Below are 17,440 nucleotides of genomic sequence, written 5' to 3'. Positions count from 1 at the left end.
TTGGTCACTCCTCAAGACTTGCATATGTCTTACTCTCTGTGGGAAATAGAGTAGCCTTCAGTCCAGGGTAAGCGGTATGACATTCACAGAACACATGATGGAAAGCGAGGGCATTGGAAAATACTGATAGAGAGCTGTGGCATTCAAGGAGGAGATGAGTTAACATCTTGGAGAGATCAGGGAAAGTGCCAGGAAGGAGGTGCCAGCAGTAAGGTAAGCCGTAAACGTACATAGGACATCGCAGTGCCGTGATGGGCTAGGTCAGTGGTCCAGCAGAAGCTAGCATGAGCAGAGGCAGGGGGAAGCATGTGGCATATTGTCAGCCCAGCCAGGAACTGGATTTGGCAGGAAGGGAATGATGAGACCCTGGGTGGAAAGATAGACTGGGTCAGAGCAGGATAAGCCTTGAATGCGAGACTTTAGAAATTTGACTTTAGTGGGTGATCATTCCAGTTATTAAAAGGTTTTGTGAAAATGACCGACTTAACAGGAAGGTCGTTGTGTTTTTGCTGAGATTTTAGTCAGATTTGTATGCGTGTCTTCCTCGCTGTTTGTGAAGTTCTTGAAGAAGGAGGCCATGTTGGAATCAGTTTTGTACCCCTGGCCGAGTATCTGACATCTGGTGTGATCAGGATTATGTGAGGACAGTGGCATGTAGGAAGGATTGGAGCGGGCAAAAGAAGCTGAAGACAGAGCAGTTCGGCCCCCAGTGATACAGGGACTGAGCTAAGGTTCAGGTAACTGGAGAGACAGTTTCTTCATCCTATCAGGCTGCTTTAACAAAATGCCTTAGACCCAATAATTTACACACAATAATTTACTGTGAAACTTAACTCTTCACAGTACTAGAGGCTGGGAAGTGTAAGATCAAGGTGCTGGCAGATTCCTTGTCTGGTAAGGGTTTGTTCCTCAGAAAGGCTCCTTCTTGCTGCATCCTCAAATGGTGGAAAAGAGGAACAAGCCCCTTAAGCCTCTTTTAGAAGGATAGTAATCCCATTCAGAATCACTTCCCAAAGGCCTCACTTCTTCATACCACCACCTTGGGAATTAGGACGTAAACATTCAGACCAGAGAAGAAAGAAAAGGAAGCATGGGCAGTGGTGTTGAGAAGGCTTCTACAGGACTGTGTTTACTTGTGCTCTTTCTTTTTCCACAGCAAAGCTGGCTGTTTAGGGAGTTAATTTCAGATTGGAATATAAGAAGAAAATTTGTTTATGTGACTGTGTTCCTTTTTGGCATTTTCTTTGTTTACATGACATTTTGTTAAAACTCAATTTTAAATAGTTTATGAAGCTAGAGTTTTGGGGGATTTATATGTATAAAATTTCCTTCAAGCTTATAGAGTATCAGACTATGTGTGAATGAGAAAAAGGAAGGTAGAGGAATGAGGAAGACCAGTTTATTATGAAGGCCAAAATTTATTGTGTCTGTTTCTATGTGATCTTTGATAACAAAAATCAAGAGCTTTTGTTTCCCTTTTAGGTGACAGGAGCCTGTTGCCTCTTTCTGGCTGGGAAAGTAGAAGAAACACCAAAAAAATGTAAAGATATCATCAAAACAGCTCGTAGTTTATTAAATGATGTACAGTTTGGCCAGTTTGGAGATGACCCAAAGGTAAGAACAGTAACTTCTGCCTTCAAGTCTTGATTCCTCACGGAAGCCTTGTGATACAGTCCCACATGTTGGCAATGCCTGTGGCCCTTGTGTCTGCCAGTCTCTTGAGTTCCTAGGAGGGCCTTCTGTAGAAGATACTTTGTGCTTTTATAAGAAAGGAGGGAAGACCGTGTAGCCTCCACTTACTCAGTGCTTCCCTATGTGCCCAACAGTATTCTGAGCACTCTGGGGCAATGACACATTTCATGGGTATGAGCAGAAATCCCCTTAATGGCTATTGGGACTCTACTTCTTAGGTGCAGTGGCGATGGCAGGGTTACAACTCCAGCTAGCTTCCCGGTCAAACAAAAGTACGTGTGCTATATGTACACATACACATGCCTATATATGCTGTGTGTCTTTTACTTCCAAACAGTGTTGGAAGGTGTCAACATTTGCAGCATTTCTGTCATCCAGAGCTTGATACCGGTCATGCTACCCATCCTGTCCTTTCCATACAACTCACGCCGGTGTCAGCAAGTGGTGCTCAAATCATTGTACATACCCTTTTATTGTATATTTAAAATACCACTTTTAGGGATCCGTGGCAGTGTTCCTCCACTCCCATTCTCTCAAGTTCCCCTTATTGCAACCCCTGTAGGGCCTGTTAATTATCCTTCATAATATTTATCACAGTTTGCAATTAAATAGATTTTCAAAAATGCTTTATTTGGGCCAAGGCGGGCAGATTGCTTGAGCCCAGAAATTCAAGACCAGCCTAGGCAACATAGTGAAACCACATCTCTATGATATAAGAAAAAAATAATATTTCTTTTTAAAAAAAAATCTTTATTACTTTTGCTGGGCATAAAGTATGCATTACTTTTTGCTGGGCATAAAGCTACTCGGGTGGCATGCAACTGTAGTCCCAGCTACTCAGGAGGCAGAGGCAGGAGAATTGGTTGAGCCTGGGAGGCAGAGGTTGCCGTGAGCTGAGATCGCGCCACTGCACTCCAGCCTGGAAGATGGAGCAAGACTCCTTCTCAGGGGGAAAAAAAACTTTATTTTTTTAGAGGAGTTTTATGTTCACAGCAAAAATAAATGGTAAGTACAGAGATTTCCCCTGTACCCCCTACCCCACACATGCACAGCTTCCCCCATTTTCAGCATCCCCCCACCAGAGTGGTACATTTGCTACAACTGATGAGCCTATATTGACACATCATCACCCAGAGTCCAAAGTTTACATTAGAGTTCATTCCAGTGTTACACATTCCATGGGTTTGGACATAAGTATAATGACATGTAGCCGCTGTTATAATATCATATAGTCTGTTTTCATGGCCTTAAAAGTTCTCTATGCTCTACCTCTTTGCCTCCTTCTTCCCCCAGCCCCTGGCAACCACGGATATTTTTACTGTCTCTGTAGCGTTGCCATTTCCAGAATGTCATTGAATTGGAACCATACAGGATGTAGCTTTTCAGATTGGTCTCTTTCACTTAGTGGTATGCATTTAGATAGTAGCATCCATTAGATAGATTTTTATCAAATTATCACACACATAACTCCCTCCCCTTCTCAGCTGTAAGATGCATGAGAGCAAAGACTGTCTGTCTAGTGCCTCTTACAGTGGCAGGACAGAGTAGGCATTCAACAAGCACTTGTGGAATAAATGTCAAACTATTGTTAAGAGGAAATTTCTAAATCAGTTAAAGCAAAGCTAAAGCAGTGAAGTTCAGCACCATTCGTGGTGGTGTTTTTCCTAACCAGCTGTATTGTCTCACAATAATTATCTTTGTCTCTGCCGAGCAGTGTGTGTGTATATACAAAATGTATACTCATCCTCATTGCTTTGAGGAGTTAACAAGGGCCCAGAACACTTCTATATTGTGGTTGTGATTAACACTAATATTTTGTAAGTATTGCCAATGCAGGTAACTCCTTTGAACTTAATTATAAATCCATCAGCCTCTTTATAAAAGTTTGAACCTCTTAGGAACTCATAGTAACAGTAGCTGAAAATGCAGTTTTATAGATACAATTTCACCATCAGATAATGTTTTCAATGCGCATGAGTATTTGATTTTTACTGTGTCCTGACGTGATCAGTCTGATGGTAGGAACATGCTGTAGTTCAGTCGCGCCCTGGTCGCACAGGCAGGTGAACCTTGCGGCTGGCAAGCTGTGCTTAAGGATAAGGCATCACACAGACCTGGGACCACGGCAAGGCAAGGACTCATGGCAGCTCCTGGTTTGAGCTATCCTGGGGTGCCTTGGAGAAGTTCCCCTTTATTTTCAGCCTTTACCCACTGTACCTTGAAGTCAGGAAACCAAGCCCCGATCTAGGCACAGTGAAGTAGAAGTTCTGCAGCTCCTGTGCCCCAGAAAATAAGAAAAGGGGGGTCCCCATATCAATTAGACCTGAATGGGTGAGGGGGACTTTGCAGCCTGCCCCCTGCCTCTCTATCTCGTGCAGTCTTCCCTGACATGATTTGGGGAGCAGGGGCCAAAGGAAAACCCCCGGATCTGGGAGCAGTAAAGACATTGTGGAAAATGTTTTCCTTGGCAGAGAGGAGGGCAGTTATTTTGGGGAGGCAGTATAAGTAATTAGGAAAAATAAGATCATGAGTCACATGAAACTTTTTTTGCCTTCATTCGCTTTGTTTTAATTGTGTGGTTTTCCCTGTAATATTCAGTATTTGTTTTAGCCCTTGTGTTAGGCACTAGACATGAGACACGAACACAGTCGTTGCTCTCATGGACTTCACAGTTGAGTGGCAGGATACGTTTGAATCAAATGAGTATGTAACTACTTGATTGTTAGTTGTGATGCACACTATAAAAGATCATTTAAGTGCTGTGATAGCGTTCCACCCAGGGACCCAGGCAACCCCCCCGGATAAATATGGGGCTGAAGGAAAGCTTTCCTGAGGAATGATGTTTGCTCAAATACCTGTAAGGACCTATTAATTGAATATTTGGAACACAGAGGGAAGGCAGGCCTTGGCTATCCTGTAACAGTATATGGGCCACAGCCTGCAAGCCCATTGGTAAAAAAAATTCTTTCTAAATTTAGAGTAAATGCTGAAGCTTCTGGGAAGCAGGTGGTGACAATGACAGGCAAAGAAAAAAAATAATTTTTTTTTTGAGACAGAGTCTCACTCTGTTACTTAGGCTAGAGTGCAGTGGTACAGTCTCAGCTCACTGAAGCTGCTGCCTCTGGATTGAAGCAATTCTCCTGCCCCAGCTTCCCTAGTAGCTGGGACTACAGGTGCATGCTATCACACCTAGCTAATTTTTGTATTTTTAGTAGAGATGGGGTATCACCCTGTTGGCCAAACTGGTCTTGAACTCCTGACCTCAAGTGATCTACCTGCCTTGGCCTCCCAGAGTGCTGGGATTACAGGCATGAGCCGCCATGTCTGGCCCAATTTTTTTTTATACTGTGTGAAAGTTTATAAGATTTTTAAAAACTTTCATGAGAAAATGCTTGGGAAACTCAAGTTGAAAAACCTTAATCTTGCCATGTGATTTGAAATAATAAATCATTATAGAATTATCTCCATATCCTATAAAATGATACCATGCTCTTAAAGAAAGCTAGTGACCTATGGGTCTGTGCACCTTTTGATGAGATTTACCGTCCTCTACAATGCCCTTTCTTTGATGCCAAACAAGGAATTCTCTGCAGTTGTCCTCCCGACACAGTGTCTTGATTGTGCTCTACGTTGTAGGTACAGTTCCGCTGTAAAGAGGCTGAGTTCAAGACGTTAGTTAGAGAGTATTATCAAAGAGCACATTTCATTAATGATAGCAGCAGTAAAATATCCAAGGATAAACCTTGTGGAAACCTCGTTAGTGGGGTGGGGAGGACTTTTAAAATAACTAAAGGACTGAAAAGATTTAATTAATAAATTTTTGGAAGGAAAATTCAATGTGGTTGAAAATCTCCATTCTCCCTAATCATTCTGTAAATCCAGTGAGCTCCCAGTGAGAATATTAGCAGCATGTATGTTTTCTGGAGTGATACTAAGTAAAGTGGCTACTAACATTTGGGTGAGGGGGACATGCAGAACCAAGAAACTGTTTGAAAAAGAGAAGTAATACCGGAGCTATTGTATCCCACCCAAGTACTGCTGTACTTGGTACAGCAGTAGACAAACAGAGCGGTGAACAGAAAAGATTGTGTGTATGCAGACATACACACGTAGTTTAGGAGGTGATTCAGGTGGCATTTTAAATAAAATTGGAAATGATCATTCAGTAGGTGATGTTGGGACCGTTTATTTCAAATAAAGATTTAAACACAAAATTGATTTGCCCCTATTGACACATAATACACTATATGTGTACATGCGTATGAGTGTATATACAAACACACACGTACACACACACTGGTACAACTTCTCTTTCTGAGTTTTCATGAGGCTATCATAAACTCTTTCTTGCTTAAAATGTTTTCAATGAATATTCCTAAAAGATTACATTTTTAAAATTTGAGGTCTTGAAAGAAATTACAGTTTAGTCAAATTATCAATAACATAAAGACCTGTTTTGTAAAGGGAGACTCTTGTCTGTATTGAAGGTAATAATGTTTTTAAGGATCTTTATTTTGTTTTCAGTATTTTCTTACATTAACCCTCTGATTTGTCTTTCTGTTTGAGATATTTTCAGAATTTATTATCAGTGTCTCTGAGCATGTTAAAAGTCTGAACGGGAGAGAAAGGAATGAAAAACAGTTGCTAAAATATAAGTTCAAGAGAGAATAAATAGATGGGAAAGCTCACTTTTGTAACGCTGCTTGAGACCTGTGATTGGAATTACCATCCTAACGTGTGGTCGATTTTTAGGAGGAAGTAATGGTTCTGGAGAGAATCTTACTGCAGACCATCAAGTTTGATTTACAGGTGGAACACCCATACCAGTTCCTACTCAAATATGCAAAGCAACTCAAAGGTAAGAAGACAAATTTTCAGAAGATCTTTTTCATTCTGAAATCAAGTCTTTATAATTTGTTGACACTCAGATTACGCTTCTCAAAAGAGGAACCAAAGTTTATGTGTAAAATACCAAGGACGTGGTTTGCTCAGTCAATTCAGTATTGCAGCCATTAATGCTGTTTCCTTTTATGTATAAACAAGCTCTGCCATCCAGTTGCCGAGTGATATGAGAGGCAGGAAAATGAGTCAGAATCTTTTAAATAGCCTAATAAACTTAGCCTTGGAACCAGGTTTTCCATACATGGTGGTTTGGCGTAGGCCATGAGGAAGAAGAAGGGGTAGGACATGGACCCACATCATTCATCCTTGTTTCCCAGGCAAAAGCTCTTTGCTGTGTATTTGAGTGGTGCCAAACCTGTAGTAGGTTTTCAGTAAATACTTGCTGCTGCCTGTGAATTTTTTTCTATTGCTATTAATTTACCTTTTTCCCCCCCCCATTTCTAGGTGATAAAAACAAAATTCAAAAGTTGGTTCAAATGGCATGGACATTTGTAAATGACAGGTATACATGTTCAAATATTGTTTAATTATAGTATTTTAAAATAGGCAGAGACTTTATGGGCCATTTCATCTAAACGCCTCATTTTGTGTCGGAAGAAACTGATTTGCCCTGGCTTGAAGAGCCAGTGAATGGCAGAGCTGGGGCTCCCAGCAGAGGGTTTCCTTCTCCCTTGCCCTGTCATGGTGTGAGATGCTGAAATTTTATCACCAGTCTGAAACAGAAGTCCAAAACAATACACTGGAAAATTTTGAAAACTAAATACTTGGAGCCCATTTGGTTCTGCAAAATATACTTCCTGGTATAAAAGTTTTGGAGCCTTGACATGCTTTTTGGAGGCCAGGGATCTAATGAGGTACCATGGTGGGAAACAGAATGCCTGTGGTTAGAGTGGCTGTCAGCCCCATCCCACCTCAGTCAGTGAAGCTTCTCTCACGTTTGACTTCCCCCGTACGATTTCGTTTGAAGAAGCAGTTGAGTGGCTAGGACTTCAACAGCTTAAATAACACAAGACATTTTCATTTGTATTTCATGATGTAGCAATTTTTGGATGTGCTAGAGAATTTTCCCAATACTTTAAGGAATAGATAAATTACTAATTGTGGTTAAAGTAACTTGGGTACCTTTAGAAGACTAAAGACTTGAGTGTTTTTATGTATAGTACTTTAATTAAACTTAGGGGCGAATGAGCAAATTAATGGTTAGTTATGGCATCTTCATGCACTGGTTTAATCATAAATGTTAGATCATATAATTTAACCTTTTTTTTTTCTTGTTGAACTAGTCTCTGCACCACCTTGTCACTGCAGTGGGAACCAGAGATCATAGCAGTAGCAGTGATGTATCTCGCAGGACGTTTGTGCAAATTCGAAATACAAGAATGGACCTCCAAACCCATGTATAGGAGATGGTGGGAGCAGTTTGTTCAAGATGTCCCAGTCGACGTTTTGGAAGGTATCAGGCATGCTAAGCTTTCTTGTGAGGGTGTTCCATGTTTAGCTTATTCTTCCAAGTGTACCCTGAGTCCCAAGAGTGGATTTTTCCAAATAGACATAGATAAGCAATAATTCAGAAGCATCTTTAATTAAATTATCTAAAAAGAGTGTCCGAACACATACTTTTGGCAAACTAAAAATGCACACCAGTCTGTGCACAACCAAGATAGGGTGAGTTGCAGATGTGAGTCATGCCTAGGTCCTCCTGGGGATATCGTAACTGATTCTTTATCCAGGTACAGTTTTATTTTAAATGCCAGTTTGTGTCAAATGTAATTGTTGGCTATCATTTAGACATATGCCACCAAATCCTGGATCTTTACTCACAAGGAAAACAACAGATGCCTCATCACACCCCCCATCAGCTGCAACAGCCCCCATCTCTTCAGCCTACACCACAAGTGCCGCAAGTACAACAGTCACAACCGTCTCAAGGCTCCGAACCATCCCAGCCCCAGCAGAAGGACCCCCAGCAACCAGCCCAGCAGCAGCAGCCAGCCCAGCAGCCCAAGAAACCCTCTCCGCAGCCCAGTTCTCCCCGACAGGTTAAGCGAGCCGTGGTGAGTAGGCCAGGGTAGGCCCTGAGCAGGGCGGGCTTTCCAGGTGGCAGCCACACCTGAGCACTGTTCTCATTTCTAAGCGACCGCAGGGAATGCCGGAAGCAGGGGTGATCCACCCAAACTCAGTCTGTGTGTCTCCGGGGAGCCTGAAAATGAAGGTGCTCCAAGGACAGGCCGCCTCTGAGAACCAGGAGGGCCCTCTGCACAGCTCCAGCCCTGCTGCCTGTGTCGTCCCTGCCAGGGTTCTGAAGCCTGTCAGGGTGTCGTTGCTGGGGCCTAGCAGTGTCATTGTGCATGCTGCTTCTGTGCAGCTGCCTGACCCCAAACAGAGGACTGTTTCCTGCACCCAAGTGGTCCCGAAACTTAGTGTTACTTGGAAATCACCATTCAGGAAAGCTAGTCATTCTGTCTTATATTGGTAAATGGAAAGAGGAAGGGAGCAGAAATGACAATCTGGTAGGTGCCGTGGGTTGCCCTGAAAGTTTAGGCCAGAAATAATTTTTGTCTGAGGCTGTTCACAGTGACTACTACTGTCACTGATTCTGGTGGTACCTGGATAATCCATTTTTTTCTCTTCATACTCAGGATCCCAGTTAACAGTTGTATATTTCTTTTGTAACAGGTTGTATCTCCCAAAGAAGAGAACAAAGCAGCAGGTAATTTCCTCTTCTGATGTTTTGTTTTTTAGTTTTATGTGTTCATATGCAAAACTTTAAATTCTTAGCCAATGTTATTTCCTTTCAGATCTAAATTAGCCTTAAGTCTTAACTTTAGGGCTCTTCCAGAACTTTTCCATCAGCAAAACTGCATTGTCTGTTTATCACCTGAGCATACATTTTAAAATCATGCTCTTATGAAACTGTCAATAGAGAAAATGTTATTGGCAATAAAAATGTACTCAGTAACATATATAAAAATAAAATGATGGGTGTAGGAGAACTGTTGCTGCAGTTTTCGTTTCAGAGATTAGTTACCCCCTTCACAGCAGCAGAGTCCTCTCCGAGCACCAAGCCGCAGTAGGTGGGTGGTGTGCTGCCCAGAGAGCCAAGGCCCAGCCCGGCCTGGCTGCACATGCATGCCAGACCTCTTTTAAACACACTTGGGTTGAGGGGGCGTCACAAGTCTATAGAACCCAAAGTTAGTTCATGTCTGTATTGGAAATAAACAGAAGGAGCGAGCAAAATTGGAACAGTTACAGAACAGAAAGTTAGAAATGTTTGGTCATAGGGTCAGTCCGCCCATCATACTGAACTCTTCGAAGGCACAGACCAGGTTGACTCATTTCTGTTTCTTTGCTACTTGGTTCTTAGTTCCAGTGAATTATTCGTCAAACTGCTGTGACATCTTCCAGTTATGATAGAGCTTTTTTTTTTTTCAGTATATATGAGGGAGTGATGAGTTCGGTACAGGTGAATTTGTGTGTGTGTGTGTGTGTGTGTGTGTGTGAGAGAGAGAGAATGTGTGATGGACTTTTGTTCTTATTGCCCATGGTGGAATGCAATGGTGCGATCTCGGCTCACCACAACCTCCACCTCCCAGGTTCAAGTGATTTTCCTGCCTCAGCCTCCCGAGTAACCAGGATTACAGGCATGTGCCACCATTCCCGGTTAATTCTGTATTTTTAGTAGAGACAGGTTTTCTCCATGTTAGCCAGGCTGGTCTTGAACCCCTGACTTCAGGTGATCTGCCTGCCTCAACCTCTTGAGTGCTGGGATTACAGGCATGAGCCACCGCTCCCAGCCTACAGGTGAATTTTTTAATTAGCTTCAAATGGACAGGCATTAAATGTGAGACACAAGAATGGGCTGTGCTCCATGCCACGTGGGATGCATTTGAGACGAGCTGATGTGCTGTCAGTGGGGTAGGAAACAAGCTGCATGTGACCTTGAAGGAGGAGCTGCCTTTGAGCAGGGGGAGCAGAGGGGATGGATGGAGCAGTAAGGTGGAAGGACGGAAGTGAGCAAAAGAATTGAGAATCTTGGGGAAATGGAGAGGAGTCTTCCTGGAATGTGACAGATTGAAAGGCAATAGCTTCTGATAGGGTCTAAAATGTGGGTTAGGACCAGATCAGAGTTCACCTGGAGGACTGTGAGTTTTGCAGAGGCAAGGGAAGCCATTGCAGATTTAGCAGGGAAATGGAAGAGTCTAAATTCATTTGAGAACGAGTCCCCTGGCAGCAGTAAATACAGCAAGTGGTTGGGAATGGGGAGAAGCTTGCTGACACCCACGGGAAGCATGGTGAAACATGGTGGCCTCGGCGTGCTGGCTGCAGGCAGGAAGGGTGGGTCCAGAGGTGGCTTCATAGAGGAGCTTAGCTGCGCTGTGCTGTGCAGGCCACTGGCTGCAGAGGGCTATGAGCACTCAAAATGTGGCTGGCTCAAATTCCAAAGCACCGTCAGGTAAAATACACAAGAGATTTCCAAGAAAGGAGAGTGTGAGGCCTCTCATTAGTAAAGTTTTATATTGTTACATGTTGAGATAAAATTTTAGATCTGTGGGGTTAAATAAATTTTGATCCTTTTCACTTTTTTTTTTCCCAAAGTCTTGCTCTGGTGCCCAGGCTGGAGTGTTCCTTTTACTTGTTAAATTGGCTCCTGGCACAGCTGTAATCCCAGCACTTTGGGAGGCCAAGGCATGATTTGAGCCCAGGAATTCGAGGCCAGCCGGGCCTCGAGTGTTATGTAGTGCAGGGAGACCCTGTCACTACTGAAAATTTAAAAATCAGCTGGGCGTGGTGGTGCCGCATCTGTGGTCCCAGCTACTTGGGAGGCTGAGGCAGCAGAATCCCTTGAGCCTGGCTGGTTGAAGCTGCAGCACTCCGGCCTGGGTGACAGAGCGGGACCCTGTCTCAGAAACTAAAGTGGCTCCTGGAAAGTTTAAAATTGTAGATACGTGGCTCTCAGCTATATTGCTGTTGGACAGCCCTGCTGTAGACAGCAGCAGCTGCCTATTCGAAGTTGTGGATAAAGGGAGGAGGTGGGTTCCTGAGGTGAGAGCAGTACCGGTTACCGGAGGAAGGGAAAAGGAGGAGTGCGAGGTGCTGGTCGGTGGGTCTAGGGGTGGGCCATGGTTTTGGTGGCAAGATAGACACTAGAAATGTACGTTTGTAGTTGTCCACTTAGAGTAGTTTTGGACGCTGAGGAAGAGGGTGAAGAGAGAGGAGGTCCCTGGACCTTGAATCGAGCCTGTGTTTGAGATGGAGGAAATCCAGAGAGGGGACTCAGATCTCAGTGGTATACAAGCCAGAAGAAAGTACATTTCAGGAAGGAAAAGCCTCAACATGCAAACAGAAAGACAGGGTTCTTTTTCAGCTGGGCTGTGCATGCTGCCTTCTTAAATGGAAGAGATTGGACTTCCCATGGGCTGCCTTGGAGACCTAGTGCCGCCATTGTGGAGACTGGCTGCATACCGCTGCCTGACCCTGGAAGGGTGGGCTGTTTCCCTCAGGGGTCCCGACTGCTGGGCTTTTATGAGCAGCACATCCTTCCTGCAATCAGCGTGTCAGCCTCCAGAGCTCTTCTGAGCCCAGTTAATGCGCTGCTTCTGACGTGCTGCCAACGGGAAGTCAGTATTTGGGAGAGAGTAAATAAATTACAAAAAGGTAGAGATTCTCTTGTGAACCCCCAGGGAACTGAGTGACATGTTGCTGCTACTCTGGACCTTTCTTGGTATCTCTGTACCAGGGAGGACTCCACATAGGTAATACATGCTCATGAAGAGGTCGCTCTGCTGGCCTCACATTGTTGGAAGGACTTGTGTGAAGTCAGCAAGGGAACTCAGGTAGGCGTGGAGAATGGCCTGCCTGCGGGAAGCTTGCAGGTCTTGTGGAGGAAGGTAGTATTTAATTTAACAGGATTCGTGCATAATGGTTTAGCTGAGAACCTTCTTCAAGTTAAAGCCTTGCTCATCTCTGTTCTTTTTCTCCCAAAGAAACCTCTGCCAGTACATTTTCTTTATGGCATGCTTAGTCATGTGAAGAGGTCCGAGCGGCTTTCCAATCTGCTTTTTTTTTTTTTTTTTTGTAGAACCACCACCACCTAAAATTCCCAAGATTGAGACCACTCACCCACCGTTGCCTCCAGCCCACCCACCTCCAGGTAAGCATCTGCTGAAGCAGCTTGGCCAGCTGTACACATTGCCGCTGAGTGATGGACACAGCAGGTCCTGGGAGCTTAGAAAAGGGGGACGGTGGGGCCCAGATTTACAGCATCAGCCACAGGCAGGAATCTTTGAAAAATTGTTCTCGGGCTGGGCACAACGGTTTATGTCTATGATCCCAGCACTTTGGGAGGCTGAGGCAGGAGGATCACCTGACCCTAGGAGTTCATGGTCAGCCTAAGCAACAAAGTGAGACCTATCCAAAAAATTAGCCAGGTATGGTAGCACACACCTATAGTCCCAACCACTCAGGAGGCTGAGATGGAAGATCGCTTGAGCCCTGGGCATGGAGGCTGCAGTGAGCTGTGATGGCACCACTGCACTCCAGCCTGGGTAAGGAGGAGACTGTCTCAAGAAAAAAAAATTCTCATTTTCACCAGATAGTTTGAGAATGTTGTAAATTGTTAAGTATATCTGACTATTCTCCGACCTCTCACATCCAGAAATGCTAAACTACACATTGTATTAGAATCAGTTTTAGGAAAGAAAGCCAAACCCTGCCAGCTGAGCGTTTATCCAGATGGAGGCAGGGTTACTGTGGGTGCTGGGCTCCGGCCTCCCACACCTGCTTCCTGTCGGCAGGGTGCCGTCCTAGTGCATTTGGACGAAGAAGCAGTTGTACAGAGTAAATGAAAGAGTGAGAAGTTCTCCACAGGTGTGTGGCACACCGCAAAGCCTCTCCGATCCCAGTGGAAATAGAGGAGAAAAGCTGGAAAGCAGATGGCATTCTTTGCCTGTGGCCATTCCATTGACCATTTCAGAAGGTGAAGTGCTAGAGAAGGCCGGAGTGACCTGTGCTTTCTTTCCGAAAGGTGGTTGATACTCCGGAGGCTTCCGAGCCTCTGTCGGCTTCTCCCACCCGCTGCAGTCACTGTTGGTCGGTGCACGTGGCTCACTCTGGGGCTCACAGCACCGTGTGTCCCTAACAGATGTGCCACAGATGACATTTCTGTTTCTACTCAATCATGATAGCGTTTGTGCTTTGGGAAAACAGAGGTGTCATTTTCCACTTTGGGCCAAATCCCAAAACCCCCAATTCAATATGAACCTTACTTTAAACAGCACCTGCTGTTGCTCATGGAGCATTTAGGGAGCACCTTGCCAGGTGCAGTTCCTCTGGTCCAAGTCAGGCTGCCCCTGCGCTGAGGAGACAGACAGGTGGCTCAGTTGGGGAGCCCGGGGCGGCCAGAGGGGTGCTGCTGCCTCCAGGGCCTGAGTAGCTGCTGTGGAGGCCTCAGAGCTCTGCCCCCTCCCCCATTACAGCCGGCCAGGAGTAGGCCTGGGACTCAAATGAGACCTGGGAGCCAGAACCACTGCCAGGAGGCCGTGGTGAAGAGAGCAGCGCCTGGGAGCCACGGCGCCTCCGAAGGTGGAGGCAGCAAAGCTGGGCAGTAACGAAGGGAAGGAAGCGTAGCTCCTGGGAGGCCTAGGCTGAGGGAAGAAACGTTCAGGTCAGCAGGGATGTTTAGGAGGCAGTTTGGTGGCCGTGTGTGGCACTTGGGTCAGGAGCAAGTGTGCAGAGAGGGAATGGGGTGCCGAGGGGAGATCCCCACTTGCTGTTCCAGCTCAGTGACAAAGGACAAGGGCAGGCGCACTGGTGACATGAAGATTTAGGCCTTGGGGTTGAGTGTTGGAAGAGTTGGCTTCTGCGAGGTGGAGGAGCAGGCCTGTGGGCAAGTGGCTATGGAGTGACACACCGGAAGCGTTAAAGGGTGTTGGCACTTTTCTGTACCTCTTTTTTAGTCAGCTTCCAAAACCCCAGAGCACCTGGCCCCAACCTGGAGCGGAAACCAGTTCTCTAAGGTCAGGCATGTCTGACCTTCGGCCTGGTGGACTGGGGGGCACTGGTCTGCACAGGCAGGCCCCAGTGGCACACCTGTTGCTGACCTGAAATCCTGCTCATGCTCACTTTGACGAGATCAGACGGGTTGTGCACCAGTGTCCATGTCTACACAACCAGGACGCCATGCTGTGCCTTGCCCAGCCCAAGTGCTTGGGGAACAGAAGCCTCTGATGGCCTTTGCCCTCTTTATGCCCTTTTCTGGAGCCATGTGTTCTTCTCATGTTGCTCCTATGGTTTGTCTCTTGGGCTGCCTTGGGAAAGGACACTCATTCTGTTTGGCTCTCTGTGGCGGGGTGTATCGACATCATTTTCCAGGGGTCTGATGGTGGCCAAGAGATCACAGGCCAAAACGTGTAGATAAGGCTTTGGTGGAAGTGGGCGTGAGGGCTTGTGGGCTGGGAGGGGCCTGTGGCTGGTTCTGAACACGGGTATCTCGGGAGTGCTCGATACCTGGTACCACCTGTCCCCGTTGCACACGCAGACACAGCACGCATGCACACACTTCTCTCAAGGAGACTGCTCTCTGAGAGCACGCAGTGGGGTGTATCTAGCCCATCTTGAGTGGAGTGGAACCTGAATTGCTTCGTTGATGGATACGTTGGGAGTGTCAGAGGCTTGTAAAGAGTTGTTTTAAGTGCCATCAATTCATTTGACTAACTCTGAGGCTCTCTGAAAAATGCCAGTGCTGCAGACAGGAGTTCATCGTGGTCCTGACTCCTGGGCTCAGATTCTGAAGACAGAAACGGGCAGAAAAGCAGAACTCCCACGCTTGTTGCACTAGGAAGGGGGGCCGGGGCTAGGGCACAGGGGGGCTTTGTGTGCTGCCAAGACTGCCTATGGGTGGTGTGGTTGGGGCTGAGGGAAGGAAACCCCAGGCCATGCCAGACAGAATGGAGGGCCCTTTCGACAGATGACGGGGAGACATCTGGTGGCATCAGGACATGGGGCACGGGCCCATGCACTGGGCCACAGAGGTGGCAGCTGCTCCCTGCTCCTCTGTAAAGGTGGCCCTGAAGGGCCGGGAGGCACTGAAAGAGCAGCCGTTGCTGGCGGAGGCCAGGCACTGACACATCTCTCTCCTGCAGACCGGAAGCCTCCCCACGCTGCTGCCTTAGGTGAGGCTGAGCCGCCAGGCCCTGTGGATGCCACTGACCTCCCCAAAGTCCAGATTCCTCCTCCGGCCCACCCGGCTCCTGTGCACCAGCCACCACCACTGCCACACCGGCCCCCGCCCCCACCCCCCTCCAGCTACATAACCGGGATGTCCACCACCAGCTCCTACATGTCTGGAGAGGGCTACCAGAGCCTGCAGTCCATGATGAAGGCCGAGGGGCCCTCCTACGGCGCCCTGCCCCCCGCCTACGGCCCACCTGCACACCTGCCCTACCACCCCCACGTCTACCCGCCCAACCCACCCCCACCGCCTGTGCCGCCTCCCCCGGCCTCCTTCCCCCCACCTGCCATCCCACCCCCTACTCCTGGCTACCCCCCACCTCCACCCACCTATAACCCCAACTTCCCACCCCCACCTCCACGCCTGCCCCCTACCCACGCAGTGCCCCCTCACCCTCCTCCAGGCTTGGGCCTGCCACCAGCCAGCTACCCACCTCCTGCTGTGCCCCCTGGAGGACAGCCCCCCGTGCCCCCGCCCATTCCCCCACCCGGCATGCCTCCAGTTGGGGGGCTGGGGCGGGCAGCCTGGATGAGATAACGGGAGCCTTTTTTCCCTTTTTTTTTTTTTTTTTTTAAACAAGTTTTTGTAATCAACTTGCAGAGTAGTTGAAGTGGGAAAGCAGCAGGGTACCTTGTATAATGCGTGACCATTGCAGTATGGGAGGAATGGACCAGGCCCCTGGGATAGAATCGGGGTGGTCCTCATCTGGAGGACGGGGACAGCCAGCTTTCAGAGTAGTCTCATCAGTGCCCTTGCAGTCTGACCGTGTACACTTGGTTCAGCTCACGTCTGAGTCCTGCACTGGGTTACTTTATACTAGTGAAGATGTTAACCAGCCATATTGGCTCAATAAATAGCTTCGGTAAGGAGTTAATTTCCTTCTAGAAATCAGTGCCTACTTTTCCTGGAAACTCCATTTTAAATAGTCCAATTCCATCTGAAGTCAAGCTGTTGTCATTTTCATTCAATGACGTTCTCTCCCATGACACCCAGAAGGGTCAGAAGAACCACACTTTTCATTTATAGATGTTTGCATCCTTTGTATTAAAATTGTTTTGAAGGGGTTGCCTGTTGGATGGCTTTTTTCTTTTTCCTCCAGGGAGAAGGGGAGAAATGTATTTGGAAAGTAATGTATGTTTACATCTATTTGCAAATTCCTGTACATAGAGATATATTTTTTAAGTGTGAATGTAACAACATACTGTGAATTCCATCTTGGTTACAAATGAGACTCCTTCAGTCAGTTATCCAAATAAAAGCAGTTCTGAAACTATCCCTTTCTTTGTTATGGGTGGAAGGTGGGGCTCCAGGCCTTTGCAGTCCCTGGGTTACAAAATCTGCTGAAGCTTGTTTCCTCCCTCCGGACCCTGGGGATCCAGGAGAGGCCTGGCCAGAGAGCCAACCCCAGCGTCTCCCAAGGCACTCTGGGTGAATCGGCAGAGCCGCGTGCCAAGCCAGCCTGCCTGTGTCCCGCGCCTGCCTTGGTGCATAGAATACAGTCAGACACGGGCTTGGGTTTGAAACCAACCCACCTGTGATGAGACGGAGGCAGTTGGAGGGGCAGCAGCCTCACCATCTACTCTAAGGGGCCCTGAATGAACCCCCATCTGAGGTGCT

The 17,440-nt window shown here is 46.8% G+C and overlaps 1 protein-coding gene across 4 annotated transcripts in view; it reads left to right on the top strand.

Annotated features, from left to right (window-relative positions):
• CCNK (cyclin K) overlaps window positions 1–17,096 on the top strand; it is a 29,877-nt gene extending 12,781 nt beyond the window's left edge. For all 4 annotated transcript variants that reach the window (XM_032287449.1, XM_032287452.1, XM_032287451.1 and 1 more), the window contains 8 exons: window positions 1,483–1,614; window positions 6,445–6,550; window positions 7,039–7,096; window positions 7,878–8,047; window positions 8,383–8,648; window positions 9,271–9,304; window positions 12,674–12,745; window positions 15,735–17,096. In XM_032287449.1, coding sequence (XP_032143340.1) covers window positions 1,483–1,614; window positions 6,445–6,550; window positions 7,039–7,096; window positions 7,878–8,047; window positions 8,383–8,648; window positions 9,271–9,304; window positions 12,674–12,745; window positions 15,735–16,360 — 1,464 coding nt within the window. In that variant the 3' untranslated portion in view covers window positions 16,361–17,096. The remainder of the gene's footprint in view (window positions 1–1,482; window positions 1,615–6,444; window positions 6,551–7,038; window positions 7,097–7,877; window positions 8,048–8,382; window positions 8,649–9,270; window positions 9,305–12,673; window positions 12,746–15,734) is intronic.
• Window positions 17,097–17,440: the final 344 nt, after the last annotated feature.

This window comes from Sapajus apella, unplaced genomic scaffold (assembly GCF_009761245.1).
Source record: "Sapajus apella isolate SASKATOON/1434 unplaced genomic scaffold, GSC_monkey_1.0 scaffold20, whole genome shotgun sequence".
NCBI lineage: Eukaryota > Metazoa > Chordata > Mammalia > Primates > Cebidae > Sapajus > Sapajus apella.
The sequence above is the reverse complement of the archived record's forward strand: the minus strand, read 5'-3'. Positions and strand labels throughout refer to the sequence as shown.